The sequence below is a fragment of the Anolis carolinensis genome, chromosome 1, assembly GCF_035594765.1.
Source record: "Anolis carolinensis isolate JA03-04 chromosome 1, rAnoCar3.1.pri, whole genome shotgun sequence".
In the NCBI taxonomy this organism is placed as follows: Eukaryota; Metazoa; Chordata; class Lepidosauria; order Squamata; family Dactyloidae; genus Anolis; species Anolis carolinensis.
In genome coordinates this window covers 54,372,944-54,388,575 of record NC_085841.1, presented here as the reverse complement: position 1 = coordinate 54,388,575, position 15,632 = coordinate 54,372,944, and the positions used below count along the sequence as shown (strand labels likewise).

Here is a 15,632-nt window from a genome sequence, read left to right as displayed (position 1 = left end):
ATTAGATTCATTAATACCTTGCTAGAAGCATTATTTCTGTTGCAGTAGTAATCTTCCTGAGTGGAAAAGTCTACTCATGAACACAAACTCTTATTTTCTAAGGATACACTGATAGTAAACAACTACAATGTTTAACACTGTATATCCCTGCTCTGATTTAAGTATCTCTGTTTTTTTCTCTAAAAAGGAAAATAGTTGCTTTTGTTGTGAAATTTGTTAAATGGGTACAGAAATCCCTTAGGAGCAGTACTTTAAAAAGGAGAACACAGAATCCATGATCTATGTCACCCAGGTCATCTCAGGTTGCACCATCAGTCACTGTCTGTTTACCATGAAATTAAGCCTATCTTTTGTTGTTGTTGCTGAAATTGATTTAGTGATGTACTTTAAAAGATTATTTGATAAAACAATCATCGTATCTATTTCTAGTTAATAGTAAGGAGTTTCTTGCACAAGATGAAAGCAAAATTCCTGTAGATGAAGTTTTCTTTCACAGGTAAGAAAATATTTGTTCCTTCTCTATATCCACTGCTCTCAATTTTGCTTCCTATGTAATGGTTTCTTGTTTCATTCTTGAAAGTTGTTTTACAAAATACTTCTCTCCCTCGCTGTATGTGTGCCTGAGAATTTGGAACCTGAATTATGCTCAAGAGTTCTGACTCTGAAATTATTCATACTTTTAGGCCTTATGGCAAAAACATGATTGAACATTTGTGTCAGTTAAAATTATAGAAATTGGCCTTTATCTAGATGACTGCTTCTTAAACTATGGGCCCTACCCCAAACAGGATCACCTTAATCCAATGTTGGTATTACAAAAAATGGCAACAATAAAAGGTTTCTGAATGTAACTATTTACATAAATCTTAGCAACAATGTGCAGTGTTTACAGTTGACTCTGCAGAAAATGCTTCTGTTGTACATCATAGAAAGGAAAATCAGCCTGTTAGCAAGTCTTGCAGATCCTGATTTATTATCGGCGAATGTTTACTTTTTATATTTATTTTATATTCCTATATACCTGAGGCCACATAAAAAATATTGGGCAGAAAAGGGTCGTGAGTGGAAAAAATGCAAGAAGCCCTGATCTAGATGTTGGACAGAAGACAAAAGTCAAGGTGCATTAAGCAAAGCAGTAGATTGTAGCAGATGACTACAATAGGAGGAACCGAATCAGATTTATAATACCATATGTAATGTAATATGTTTAGAGTAATATTTCACTCTGTAGGGAAGCAGTTCTTATTTCACTTAAAAGCATTGTCAAACAATGTGACTTTTTGTCTTCAGTATTGAAAGGAATTCATCGCAACTGACCTGAACAAAATGCTCTGTTAGTTTTACTTTGAAAAGGTGCTTTGATTGAAGTCCATTGAAATTTTTGATGTCTCACTGCAGCAGATGTGTCAAACTTGTGGCCCTTCAGATGTTTGGGCCTCCAAATCTTAGAAACTATAGCCAGCTAGTGCAATGGCAAGGAATTCTGGGTGCTGATGTCCAAAACACCTGGAGGACCACAGGCCTAATACCATTGTCATAGTGTGATATTCCAGTCTTGGGTTGTTAGGGGATAGTAACCCATTTCCCTTTAGGACAGGAATGAATTACTTTCAATCAATATAATGTTTAATTATTTCTATAGTACTTTAAAAACCAACTCATCCTAATAATCACATTTTATATTAATGTGATCTGTAACAGTTGGAAAACAGTGCTGTATATACAAATATATTTATTGTCCAGAGTGTTTTGGAGCCCAATTATTCTTCACCAGGGAACACTACAATTAATTTTTGAAAATTATTTGGTATAAAACGAATACTATGGAGCTTCAATAATAGTGCAAACAATATTTATTAATACAGTTAGCCATAATTTCAAAATAAAATGTTTTTGACCCTGTTCAGATTCCAAAACTGGCATGGTCTTACTAAAAAACAGCAAAGGAAAAGGCTTTTTCATGAACTTTTATGTTTGATTTGATTTTATGTGCATATAGACAGTGCTCTTTTTAATATTCAGATTTTATAAGAAGATAGATATGCAGAAGGAGAAACGGAAACCCACAAGGGATGATGAAAGTGTAGAAGATGTGGATGATGATGAATTTGAAAGAGCATTAGGTAAGCTGTCCTCACTTGTTCTCTTCATCCAGGATACTTATAGAATATTTTGAATTTGCTTGAAAGGGGGAAATTCTTTGGGAGATCATCTGTGTCTGATCAGTAGATGAGTGTGTAGTCTCAATTAAGATGGATGGGTTTGGAGTGCAGGAAGGTTAACATAGCAGTTTAGTGCTTTTAGGGATATCTGCACAAATTGGTTAAATTGAATATCTGAATCAGGAATGCAACCAGAAGTAATGTGATGCCACTTTAATTTTGTTTTAAGATATTTTCTGTTGTTTGGGTGGAGGGTTGGTGTGGAAAAGAGCTTGAAGTTTGGAGACGTTTTAAGGACAAAATAATTACCTGAAAAAGTTAAAATTATTTTGATTATCAATCCTTATAGGATGTTCTGGGAGGCTGTATGGAATAGAATAAGATTTGATGGGCTTCGTGTCCGTGCAAGGGGGGCACATCTCCACCTTGCAAGGATATACCACACATATTGCAAGTTTTAATAAATGGTATTGGTTTATTTTATAAACTTTTGTATACGGTATATTTGTGTATAATGAGAACTTTTAGTTTAAAAAAATGACTCAAAACATCTGGGATGATTTATCTACAGGTCAGTGTAAGTAGTGTACCTTAACTCTGACCAAAAAATGAACCATCCCGTAGAAAGGGAGAGCTTAGTCCAACCTGGCCAAACCTAAAATAAGCACCAGCCTTTTTTAAATCTCTTCATTGTAGTGCCATTTCTGGCCTTTTTGGATGCCTGGTGAGAAAATGGCACAAGCCAGGGGTGATAGGCCCCCTTACTCAGCATTGGTGCTTTTTCCTTTTCTCAAAATGACCCCTGACCATCCATGGGCCATATCAAAATTCATAATTTTGGTCTCGACTTATAAATGAGGTTGACTTATACACAAGTATATGTGGTATATTGTACTATGTTGATATTGTTGAATCAGATCTCTCTATCTGCTTTCTTTTCAGATTCATTTGAACAAGATAATTGTTTTGATTCAGATATCAAAGATGACCTTAATTTTGCTGGGTAAGTTTTTTTAATGGAAAAAAATATTGCAGTAGCAGTATGACCTGAGTGTATAGTATATGATACATTATGTCACAGGCCTCTTCTATAACCCTTCACTCTTTAAAAAAAAGCAGTTAGCTTTAGTTGTCACTAAATCTTTCCTAAAACATGGCAACATCATTGCTGGGATTACCCCCAGTCTTCTTACTATGAAGTTACCGGAGTTTCTTCATAAAAAAAAACATACTGTACTGTTTGATTTTGGGAATCTGAACCAGTTGCAAGAAACTGTGAGAAATTAGAGCAATGACAGGCAATTATTGGCAGTAAAGGGTCTCATAGAACCCACAAGGGATCATGTAGGGCCACACTCCCAGTCCATTCCCCGCCCCTTCAGTTGGCATCCTGTTCAGTATGTGCACTGTCATAAGCTAGATTTTGCCCTCAAAGCCCGGTTTTCATGTTTACAGTCATGGTGTTCTTGACACGATTTCAAATACCCATTAAAACCCAGGCCAGGCAGCCACACCAGGAATTCTGTGGTGTTTGTCAGCAAGCCACAGTGCTGGATGCATTATCCTTTAGTACCTTGCTCACCAGTGCTTCAGAATTCTTTCAACTTGATTCATCTGTCTGGCTTTAAAGGTGGGTTTTAGAGTACTGGATTTTGAGAAAGGTCATTGCAGTTGCCTCTGCCATGCAAGGATCTCAGTGTTTGTTTTTACTAATTGCCAGAAACTCTCTGGGGGCATAAAGGGGCAGTTTTGCCATGTTTTTGGCCTTCATGCTGCCTTAGACCTTTAAAAAAGACCTCTCCCTAGTCCTTAGGAGAGGTCTTTTTTTTTTTTTTAAGAACTCTATTTTGGATGATTTTCTCTTCGGAAAAAGGACTCAAATGGGCCTGAAACTGCATAAACAGGACCAAAGCTTTTAGATCTTGAGAAAGCCTTGCCCAGTGAGAGGGTGGGAATGGGGAATATCAGTCTTTGTGATTCAGTGAGCCACAGTTGATTCGGGCTGGGGAGATCCAAAACACTATCCAAAAGCAGTATATGCTCATATCTGTCTGCCTTTCAAGGTGTTTGAATTCACACTACGTAATTTCTAATTTTTAGGGTTGTTGTGATACAAAATGCTGAGACAACCATTAAAGCTTTTTTGGAATCGAAATGGTAACATATAATTTGTCTTGAATAATAGCATCACAGTTTGTGTAGGGTTGAATTTAGATATGAGATGTATTGGGGATATAACTCCCCACCTCAAGCATGGTATCCATGATGAAAGAACTATATAGGTTTGACGAGAGCCATTCTTTATTTCTTACTTCTCTCTTCCTAGCACACTGAGTCACCTTGGGAAAGGTTTGTTGAGAATATGGAAGACATGCTGTCTCTCTGTATGTTGGAGATAGTGGGGATAGGGATCAGTTGCACTGTGAAAGTCCCTTTTCACAGAGGGGAAGCCTACTTCTCCCCAATAATGTGCACAGTACTTCTGATTTTCCTCATTTAAATACTTAAACCTTCTTAAGAGAGGACAGCTTTAATAATACATACCAGAATCTTTAGAAGTATTTTTGACAGCTTTAAGTACAAGTTAAATTCAAGTTTGCTTCCACTTTCTCAATGTACTAAAGTATAATAAAAATGTACAAGTAGATTTCTGTTTAAAAGGTTTTTTTAAAAAAATTTCCAGAAACATAAAAAGCAAAGGGAAAAAGAAAAGCCAGGATGATGCGGCAGATTGGGAAGATTCTGATGAGGATGATTTTGATGACCTTGATGAAGAAGAAGTTTCTCTAGGAAGCATGGATGAAGACTTCGGAGAAGAGGCCGATGAAGAAGGAGGGGTTTTCATGGATGTGTCAGATGATGACAACATCCCAGGTAACATAAAAATATTAAAAGTTGCTCACTGTAATTGTTAACATTTTGTTTTTAAGATGTGTGAAAAGAAATACATGTTCAAGTCTCTTGACAGCTGATACCAGCCAAACATACCGCATTTCATCCCATAATAGTTGCGATCATGTAATAGTTGTATCCACATTTTTGCGGCCCCAGTTAGGATATTTAAGAATTACTTGCATAATAGATGCATCTGCGCATGTGCATCTTCCCTTCAGAACAGCTCCAAGGACAGGCGCATGGACGAATGAGCCTGCACCCACCCGCGTGCCTACTTGGGAGAACAATGGGGCCTTGTTCACTGTGCCTCTCTCCAATTCTGCATCTGAGGAGAGCATGGGGGTGTCTCTTCCCCAATTCTGCTCCCCCCATGGTGAGAAACATATGCATATCCCCCCACACTCAGATAAAGGGCCCCTCACTGGATGATGAAGGGAAGGCCTTTCACTCTTCTTCTGCTCCCTTTCCCAGCTCTCCTTCCTGGTTTCCTTGAGGCTTTTTATGCTCTGGGACCGAGGCGGAGCCCTGTGGTCATGTCAGAGGCTGAGTTGGGCTGAGCTTGGAGCTAAGGGGCTGGCCCAGGAAACAGTGGAAGTCTCCCTTGGAGGAAGAGGAGAGAGGCCAGAGAACCAGCTGGACGTCCCTCTTCTTTTCCCCAGCCATGTTTCCCTAGAAGCTACAGGCAGCCGAAGCCTAAGACTGCTGGCCTGTTATGCATATTTTACTGTATAATAGTTGTATTATTATAATACTGTATAATACTGCCTTTATTAAACAACTAAAAACATGACTTTTCCAGCGTGCATTCGAACAATCAACGACATGACAGACCCATCTCATAGACATACTGCTTTTCTTCACCTTATTTTTCTTCCTATCCCAAATTATCCCAGACAACTTTTCGACACTCTGTCCAGACACTTTATTAGATGGTCTTGAAACCATACACTTTCTGACTTGACTGCCCCCATTTTATCCATTAGTGGTGATGTTTGTTTTTTTATTATTTTATTTTTTATCTGGTTATTATGGTGTTACATTGTATTACTGTGTTTTAATCTGTTTATTTTATTCGATTGTTGTGTTGCTACTGTTTATTTAGTTATTTATACTTGTTTTAACTTGCCATACTTTGTTTCTGTTTTTGGGCTTGGCCCCATGTTAGCCACCCCAAGTCTGTTCGGGGAAATGGAAGCGGGATAGAAAAATAAATTATTATTATTATTATTATTATTATTATTATTATTATTATTATTACTCCACCTTCCTTTTGTGAAGGGGAAAAGGGAAAGTGTGACTATTATGTGGTGAAATACAGTATTTACAACTGAATTTCATATTCATTTTCCTGAAACTACAGTTTTCAAAATTAAGTACAGTCAGTCCCTGAGTTACAAATATCCGAAGTACAAATGACTCATAGTTAAGAACGAGGGTGAGACAACAGAAGGAAAATTCACTCCTGAAAGAGATCATGGCAAAAACATGTCTCCACTGAGGCTTTATCACCAATCCTTGTTTCCTCAACAAGCCAAATTTTTCAAAATCCAATAATCACAGGGACAGAAAGTGTGATGAAATAATCTGAACAGGGGCATAGACCACAAAACAAACACCACAGGGATGTTAACCCTTCCCTTTGCTACACAAAGATAGATAGATATGGCTGGAGTTACATTTAAAAATTCAACGTAAGAACAAATCTACTAAACCTATCTTGTTTATAATTTGGGGACTGCCTGCATAACATTAGGTCACATAAGATTCCATTTTATTTCTTGGCTTACTATGTCTGTCTCAAAAGTCGCATACCCCATAGAATCATTGCATTTCTTTCCCCCTCAGGAGGACTTTCTGACAGTCTGTACTTGTTCTTCTAAAGTCAATATACTGTTTCAGAGCTGCTTCAATGTGCCAGCTGTATGCGTTATTGGCTTCCAAATAGAAATCTGTTCTCCTGGGATTATTCTGTGTAAAAATAGCTTGCTTCCCCAAACTGAAAAAAAGCTGTGACAATTGCTCCATTTTTGCTTGTGCTGCTGGATTAGAAAGTCTAAATGCTATTACATAAATCACAGCAGATGTTTGGGAGGAGCTGACATAGCTCACAATGCTCAGACGATTTGAGATTGCAAGGGTATAACCTGTTGGTGTATACATCTGCATGAATAAGTTAAGACATCTATGAGCATCTCCAATTCCAAACATATCAAAGACATTCTTGTGACAACTGCATCCATATCTCTCTCCTCCCACTAATGGGTCTTCTGGTCAGTCCAAAAATACTGTTGCATGAAATCACACTGATTCAACCTGATACAGAAGTGTGTTTTACGTGGATGAATGCTGAACATTTAGTTCTGTGTTGTACCATAGTTGGTGAGTTGTGTTTGGCTGTGGGAAACCCAGAACAATTCCATTGTGTTCTAGCAGCCCATTGAGTGATGCTGGGCAATTTTTTCATCCTTCAACAAGGTAGGAGGCTTAAGGGCTGCTTGGGGCCTGAGCAGATCTATTAGAGGCATCCAGAGTAGGGCTGTGTTGGACTTCCCAGGAACATCCATGTGTCTTTCTACATGCCCTGACTTTCGGGCTGAATCGTATTTTTTAGTTTAAGCTGATTCCTAGTTACTTTGTGCTGGGAAAGAAAATTTTGAGCATAAAGCTTTAGGTGTGGCAGAATTGTTTCTTAGTCAATAGACATGGGGTGGATAACAGCAGAGAGCTGATGCCCTTCTTTGGCATCAGCTGATCAAGGCCCCAGAGCCTCCTTTCCTCTCTAAAATTCTGGATTTTTCTTCCAATCTGCTCTTCAATTCAGTATCTGCAAACAAAATGGCTTTCATCTTCCATCCTCTTATATGTCTTCAAAAACCTGACAGAACCTCTAAAATAAGCTGAAAATCAAGCTGATATTTAAACCAAAAGCAGTGCTGCATATCTGTTCCAATTTTGTCCATCTATATAGAACACACCACTGAAAAAAATGCAGTTTTGCTATTAAGGGCCATTCTGTATGTATCTCTGAAATAACCAGGAGTAAAAGGTCTGTGAGATGTGTATGTAGTAACTGAAAATACTATTATTTCTAGGATTCCATTGTTTTCTCTGCAAAAAAGTGCACAAATTTTACATCAGGCTTCAGTTTTATTATATACTCTGAATGAAGCCTAACAGCTTTTTTTTATAACAGATAAAAATAAAGATCAAGTCAAACCTGTAAATACAAAAGGCAAAAGAAAAAAAGAAATTGACTTCACTACATCGATTAAAGGTAAGGAACATGAGAACTGTACACAGCTTACGGGATTGGCTTCCCTTTGTTGGAACTATATTCTTCAATCACATAGGATTTCTGGGAGAGAGGGAGTTTTGTATGTATGAACAGAGATAAAGGATTTAATTTCAATGATAGAACTTACCAAGGGAATGTTTTAAAATGGATGTACTGGATTTTAGTGTTTTATTGCTTGCTTGTTAGATTTTAAAATGTTTTAAGTTGGTGCTTTGATGGGATTAATCTATTTGTATTGTAAACAGAATAGGTTTGTTGCTAGAATCTTGCAAAACAATTTTGGGAGAAATACAGACTTGCGGAGGAAGACAAAAGAATGCAAAGCATTTATTCATGTTTTTAAAATAAATGCACTTTTTTGTAGTACAGCACCTGAAATTTGCTAACAATTAGGGACAAAATACTGTTTAGAACTTTAGTAAAATGAATGTATTACTTTTGTTGAATGATACTATAACTTTACAATTGTAAGTTGCTAAATATTATGCAATGTTTTCTTAGGAAAAGAATTAGAAGCTGCCAGTTTAATGCCATTTTTTATTTCAAGTCTGGGGGAGGGATGGAACTAGTTTTCTTGGAAGTTAGAAAAGAAGGAAGATTAGAATTTGGAACAGTTGGCTGAACTGTTATTATTTATTTTAAAAGCAGCAAAGGAAGGCAAGAAACGAAAAAAAGATACTCGCATGCATGCTGCTGCAGAAGAAGTAGGTGTCCCTAAATTCTTTATCTATCAAAATGATCTGCTTTTATGATATTCAAAGAACTAATCTTTTTGTTGTTGTTTATTTTGAAGTTTGGGTACTTACTGGATGAAAACGTTGGGTCCAAATTCGATAGTATTGGGATGAATGCAATGGCAAACAGAGATAATGCAAGTAAGTAACTTTTCCATAAAATTTTTCTTTCTTTTTCTGCAAATTATTCTATAGTCATTTAGATTAGAAACAAGTAACCTTTTTGAATGTTGGAAATAATTACATATTATTTCATGCCATGTAGATAAGTTAAATATTGGAGTAGATTTTGCTGCATTTTCTGGAAACAGGATTCAGTGTGTGCTTAAGCTGGACAACAGCACCAATCTTCTGCAATAACAAAGATTTTTTAAAGCATTTTTTGCTGCAGGATTGAGTTTCTCAGATAAAATTGAAGTTCTACAGAAATTAATGATAGTTAACTTACTATTTCTCTTACATCTGGATAAGGAAGCCATCTTAGACATGGAAATGAGTGGTTATAATTCTCAGCCCTTTCAGGCTGACAGTTCAAATGCAGTAACAAAAATTACTTTGTACTCATTTGACCCAGTTAAGCTCTGCTATTACAGCATATGTATTCAGTGTGTGAAATAAAACTTGGGTGAAGTGTAGTAGCAGTAGTAGTAGAAGTAGTTATAATTATTCAGGTATTGCAACACTAAGATTATATGACTGAAACAAATATTTTGCTTTAATTTTTCACACATGGGTTCTGTGTTCTGGTTCAGTTATGTATTTAAGCTTTCCTGGCAGCAATGGCTAGAGAAGTTTTCATTACACTATCATCCTGATCTTCCAGAAATGTTTATATGGCTAGATCTAGGCTTTGGGGGCACAGTTCCCCCCATAGGAGTGAGGCAGTATTTGCCAGTCAGTGTATGAGACAGATGGAATATATTCCTGTTGAAAGATTTTGTGTAAATAATGGCCTTAGCAGGCTATAGAATATTTGAAATTCATAAGTTGTAAATGTGACAGCCTGTTCAGAAACAATTTCAAATTTTATTTTGAACACAAAAGACTTAAAAAATCAGCACTTTTGTGGTTGATTTGTTTATTCTAGCATTCATGAATTCCAGACCATTTCATCAAATGCACCTACATCAGTAGAATACTACTACAATGTAAAATACTTAATTCTGAATAGTAAGAGACTATTATAAACAGAATACTTGGGGTTTTTTTGTGCCAATCAGCTTGTAGTCGTTGTGCCCCATTCATGTTTTTTGGTCTAATAATCTATTCAGTCTTCTTCAAATGCATAGAAAACCTCAGTGTCAAACATTCAAGGGATCTAGTTAGTCCATTAATGTATGTAACTTGTTTCTTTTCTTCCTCCATTAGATTTCAAACAGCTCAAGTGGGAGGCAGAACGTGACAAGTGGATTCACAATAAGGATATGAAAAGTATCATCAAGCAGAAAAAGAAGTTCAGGCACAAACCGCTGAAAAACAAATACAGAATCAAAAAGAACAAAAAATAAATACAATCCCATTTTATATAAACTATTTTAAATTTTGTTTTACTTACATCTAGTTTCTGCTGCTTAACCATGTCTCTTGATCTTTCTCCCTTTTGCCATATATACCAGACCACTCATTACTTTTGTAATAAACTGTGAAGATAGAAATGTCTTATTTTATTCATGGCAGAATGATAGATGGATTTTTGAGTATATAACTTTGAGGAAGCAGATTTCCTTTTGCACTGAAATGTTATTAAAAGGGTTGACGGGAAACTATGCTATTAATAACAGATTACTAAAACATACCTTCCAGGATAGAAGGGTATCTCCTGTTCATTTTTTGCCTGAATTCTGAAGGGAGAAGAAAGTATATTTTTGATGCTGAACAGGCTTTAGTTACAACAATTACAACAATTTCACATAATGACTTTTTCTAACATATTGGTATTTATTACTTTCCCCCTGTAGCTTAATCATTGTGTTATTCCCAAAAGCATCACAGTGTGTTAGATGAATGGAATAAGTTAATGATACTTTAGGCATTGCTTTTGTCAGTATTACGAGTATAGTATGCAATAATAATAATCATTGTGTGTTGGACTATGGCTACATGAGACCCTGCTCAGCCATGGAAACCCTCTGGGTGGTCTTTTGTCAAATTACATTCTTTCAGCCAAAGATGAAACTATTGGCAAACTTGCCAACTACATCTTTCAATAAAGCAGCATGGGAGGGTCACCCTTAATGTCATTGTGTGGCAGTGACATTAAGACATCTTATCAAAGTAAAAGTTGGGTTTCCTTTGGGAATGTGAATTGTCTGACAAAGTACATTCCCATAAAATCCCAGATTCTTGAAGCATCATTCCATATGATGCCTTGATGGGCCCCTTCTACATTGCAACATAAAATCTAGATTATCTGCTTTGAACTTGATTATATAGCAGTGTAGACAATCCAGTTCAACCAGATAATGTGGATTTTCTGCTTTGATAATCTGGATTATATGGCAGCATAGAAGGAGCCTGGAATTTCAATTTAATTTGAGCTTTCCAAAATTTTCCACTGAGATCTTAAAGAATTTATGGCTTGTTAAAGGTGCTGTTTCTCTTTTTGCTACTGCCCAGTGTGACACGCAGCAGATTCACAAGACAGTTCTCTTGAGCAGAACCGAATATTTGGGTTGGCAATAATATAGAGACAGCCAAACTATGTTTTTCCAGATACTGTTGGACTTCTAGCACTGCTCACTGTTGGCTGTATTGGAGTTGTAGCTTAGCTGCATCTTGCCCAACTTTGCTTTATCCAAGGAGTGTCAAACCCATTTTCATCAAGGGCCACATCAGCCTTAGGGTTGCCTTCAAAGGGCCATTGAATCTGTGGACACAGAGGGCCAACTATAATCCTTTTATGTAGTGGTTGGTGTTTTTTAATATACCCAGTTTGGGTTCCCAGATGTTACTGAATGACAACTCCCATCACATTTGATTATCGGCCTTGTAGATAATGGGAATTGCAACCCAACAGCACTTTTGGCTCTGAGGTTGGGGAAAGATTTAAAGACATTTAAAAATCAGATACAACATATTCCTAAACCTTGTATCTTGATGCAAATCTCATTATCCTGAGTAAACAGGACAAAGTGCAACCTTCCAGATGTTACTGTATCCCAACTGCCCTCAGCTCTAGCCATGATGTCAAATAATGAGGAATACACGAGTTGGAGTCCAGCATCTGAGGGGCCACATAAAATGACATGGATTCGGGCTGCAGGCGTTGACTGACCCATGTGACTTGTCCTAAAGATCCCCTGTGTAAGGCTAGAATTCATAACTCATTATTAAAAGGCAAATCTTAACTATATGCTGAGTAGAACAAGGAAACTTCTTATACAGTCTTGGAATTATGTGGGTTTTAAAAAAAACCCTTATAATCATATGAACATACACCTCTCCCTCCACAACTGTTCCTCTCTATGCTGCAGTAAATACATAAAAACATAAGACTTAATATGAAATGAATAATTAGCAGATGTCAGCAAATGACAACATTCTAGATTCCACAACCTGCATTTGAAGTAGATTCAGAAAATGGTTTTAACTGTGTAAATAGTGTTCCAAATAGAAATACTTTTTTTTTAATGGAAGGATACTTCAGATTTCCGTAACCTTTCTGTTTTCTGCTTGACCCCTAGAAGTTAAGGAAGCTATGAAAGATGGACACACATGCCTTGGCGGTATATATAAAAAATAGATCTATATATGGGTGAAAACAAAAACGGGGATTATAAAGTAAGGCAGCTTTTCCAAATGGAAATGCAACGTTTGACTAGTCCGGTTAAGAAACAAACTGGAATTTTAATATTCTATCTTTTTTCCTAGTTCCTAGTTATTAACTCTTCAGACAATTACACTATGTAACAAAATTTGAAAAAGTTTTGTTCCAGGTTTGATAGTATTCTTGTTTAACTGTGTGGTACTTACTATGAAAGTAGTTGTTACACTCCAAAAAATGTTTTTGTGACTGCCACAAACTATGTTGAATTGGTTGAGACTTGATGAGATACCATATTCATTGAAAAACTATAGCAAAATGTGCTGCAGGATATCCCACAAAAGCAAAGTTTGAATGATGGAACCAATTGGGAAATGACATTTATAACCCAGGAATAAAAATTGTGTTACATAGTGTTATCAACCACAGACTCTTCACAGTTATCTGGCATAGTGTAAGATTTTTAAAAATATAAATACCTTGACTTGTGTCCATTTTGAAATACAGCGCGTAAGCTCCAGCCACGCCAAGACATTCCAGAAACAAAACTCCTTTGAAGATCTTTTTTGCTAAGTGAGGTTTCATGGCACAGCCAGTCCCCAATGTCTAGTAACAGAAGCAGAGAGATATACTAAAGTTCAGGAAAGAAGAGCAATATAACAACAAACACTGCTTTGTACTGACTGACTGGCTGAATGGAGGCTGTAGCAACTTTGAAAATTACCTCAGAGGATGTTTGAAAGGAAGGGAAAACTAGAGTCTGCATCAGCCTATTAGTAAAGTTAATAGCCTCATATTGGTTGAAGTAATTTCCAGGTGGTCACATCTGTTTAACAGTGGAATGTGCTATCAAAATTAACACGTTAAGGCTCAGTGCTAAACTAGTAGCAGGATACATATCATCTCGATCACCAAATAAAAGCTGCTATATTTATTACTAATATAATAGGAACCCCCCATGCATTGATTAGAGGAAGGTGCTGAGGTACATTTGAAAATCAGTTGCAACAGGGTTTCTGAGCTCATCTCAAAAACTGCATTTCAATTCAGACATTTGGTACCTTTTGATGAAAAGCCATTAGGCCAGATTAAAGTGGCACTCAGGCCCTCACTTCAGAGAAACCTAATGCAATGGACACAGGATACACCTTGAATCCTATATGTGAGTAATGCTGTATTAGGGTGTATCTACATTGTAGAGTTAATGCTGTTTGACACCACTTTAACTGTCAGAGCTCAATGCTATGGAATCATGGGAGCAGTAATTTTATAAGGTCTTTAATTGGTCATGACAGTTAAAGTGGTGTCAAACTGCATTAATTCCTCAGTGTAGATACACCATAATTTTCCTGCAAATACAGGGAAATATCAGTCCACTGTCACTGGGTTACTGTGAGTTTTCTGGGCTGTATGGCCATGTTCCTGAAGCATTATCTCCTGACGTTTCACCCACATCTATGGTAGGCATCTTCCGAGGTTGTGAGGTATATTGGAAACTAGGTCAGTGAGGTTTATATATCTCTGGAAGGTCCAGGGTGGGAGAAAGAACTCTTTGTCTGTTGGAGGCAAGTGTGTATGTTGCAATTAATCACCTTGATTAGCACGGGAAAGCCTTGCAGCTTCAAAGTCTGGCTGCTTCCTGCCTGGGGGAATCCTTTGTTGGGAGATGTTAACTGGTCCTGATTGTTTCATGTCTGGAATTCTCCTGTTTTCAGAGTGTTGTTCTTTATTTACTGTCCTGATTTTGAGTTTTTAAATACTGGTAGCCAGATTTTGTTCATTTTCATGGTTTTCTCCTTTCTTTTGAAATTGTCCACGTGCATGTGGATTTCAATGGCTTCTCTGGGTAATCTGACACAACCTGGACACAGCATATTATTTGAAAACACAGAAATTCTGGACCACTCTAACAACCACCATGTCAGACTACACAGAGAAGCCACTGAAATCCACAAGCATGTGGACAATTTCAACAGGATGGAGGAAAACATGAAAATGAACAAAATCTGGCTACCAGTATTAAAAAAACCCCTCTAAAATCAGGACAGTAAATAAAGAACAACACTCTTCTTTCTATTGATTCTATTGAGATATGTTTTAATTCATGTTTGGTTTTAATTTTTGTTGGATTGTGCTTGTTTCCATGTATTCCTTCGGGGAGATGGAGGCGAAATATAGTTATTATTATTATATTATTTCTTTCTCCCACCCTGGACCTTCCACAGATACATAAACCTCTCTTGCTTAAGTTTCCAATATACCTCACAACCTCTGAGGATGCCTGCCATAGATGTGGGCAAAACGTCAGGAGAGAATGTTTCTGGAACATAGCCATACAGCCCGGAAAACTCACAGCAACCCAGCGATTCCAGCTATGAAAGCTTTCGATAACAGAGCCGTCAATTAAGCATACTGCGCATGCGCACTGTCTCATCGACAGCCCAACTCCGTCAGCAACCGGAGGGCAAGGCGCACCAGCGTCATTGCGTCATGGCTTCTGGACCCCTCCCCTCGCGTTGCCTCATCCTTGCCCTCTCTTGGCCACGCCTCTCCCCGTAAAATCCAGTCGTTTTCCTTGGCGTGGCAGTGCCTCGCACCATCTCGAAGAGTACAAGCAAGACTTACCAACAACAGCACATGCGCGCTGCGAAGCGAAAGGCAAGAGGCAAGCTTTCTACACTCACTCTTCCATGCGTCCCCTTCTTGATTGGCTGAGTTTCACTTCAGGCGGAAAGATACAACTGCGCCTGCGCAGGGCAAGGGTACTGGAGAGATGTTTACGC

General features: G+C 37.5%; 2 protein-coding genes across 6 annotated transcripts in view; one reads left to right on the top strand and one right to left on the bottom strand.

The window, feature by feature from the left end:
• The window catches only part of cebpz (CCAAT enhancer binding protein zeta), a 21,726-nt gene extending 10,985 nt beyond the window's left edge, over positions 1–10,741 (top strand). Inside the window, exons 9-16 of one of the 2 annotated variants that reach the window (XM_008125681.3) lie at positions 430–496; positions 2,023–2,123; positions 3,105–3,165; positions 4,846–5,036; positions 8,251–8,331; positions 9,001–9,056; positions 9,146–9,227; positions 10,455–10,741. In XM_008125681.3, the coding sequence (XP_008123888.2) occupies positions 430–496; positions 2,023–2,123; positions 3,105–3,165; positions 4,846–5,036; positions 8,251–8,331; positions 9,001–9,056; positions 9,146–9,227; positions 10,455–10,594 (779 nt within the window). In that variant the 3' untranslated portion in view covers positions 10,595–10,741. Of the gene's footprint in view, positions 1–429; positions 497–2,022; positions 2,124–3,104; positions 3,166–4,845; positions 5,037–8,250; positions 8,332–8,997; positions 9,057–9,145; positions 9,228–10,454 lie in introns of both variants that reach the window. The other variant, XM_008125674.3, reaches the window with a different exon arrangement.
• Positions 10,148–15,632, bottom strand: cebpzos (CEBPZ opposite strand). 4 transcript variants are annotated; one of them, XM_016990643.2, is made up of 5 exons: positions 15,475–15,632; positions 13,329–13,455; positions 10,883–10,927; positions 10,642–10,726; positions 10,148–10,555 (listed from the first exon to the last, which is right to left on the bottom strand). In XM_016990643.2, the coding sequence occupies exons 2-4, from the start codon at positions 13,432–13,434 to the stop codon at positions 10,644–10,646; spliced, it is 234 nt and encodes a 77-aa protein (XP_016846132.1). In that variant the 5' UTR covers positions 13,435–13,455; positions 15,475–15,632; the 3' UTR covers positions 10,148–10,555; positions 10,642–10,643. The 4 variants fall into 4 exon arrangements, with proteins under 4 accessions (XP_016846132.1, XP_016846131.1, XP_062830687.1 ...); XM_016990642.2 differs by lacking the exon at positions 15,475–15,632 and adding an exon at positions 15,263–15,393; XM_062974617.1 differs by lacking the exon at positions 15,475–15,632 and adding an exon at positions 13,911–14,216.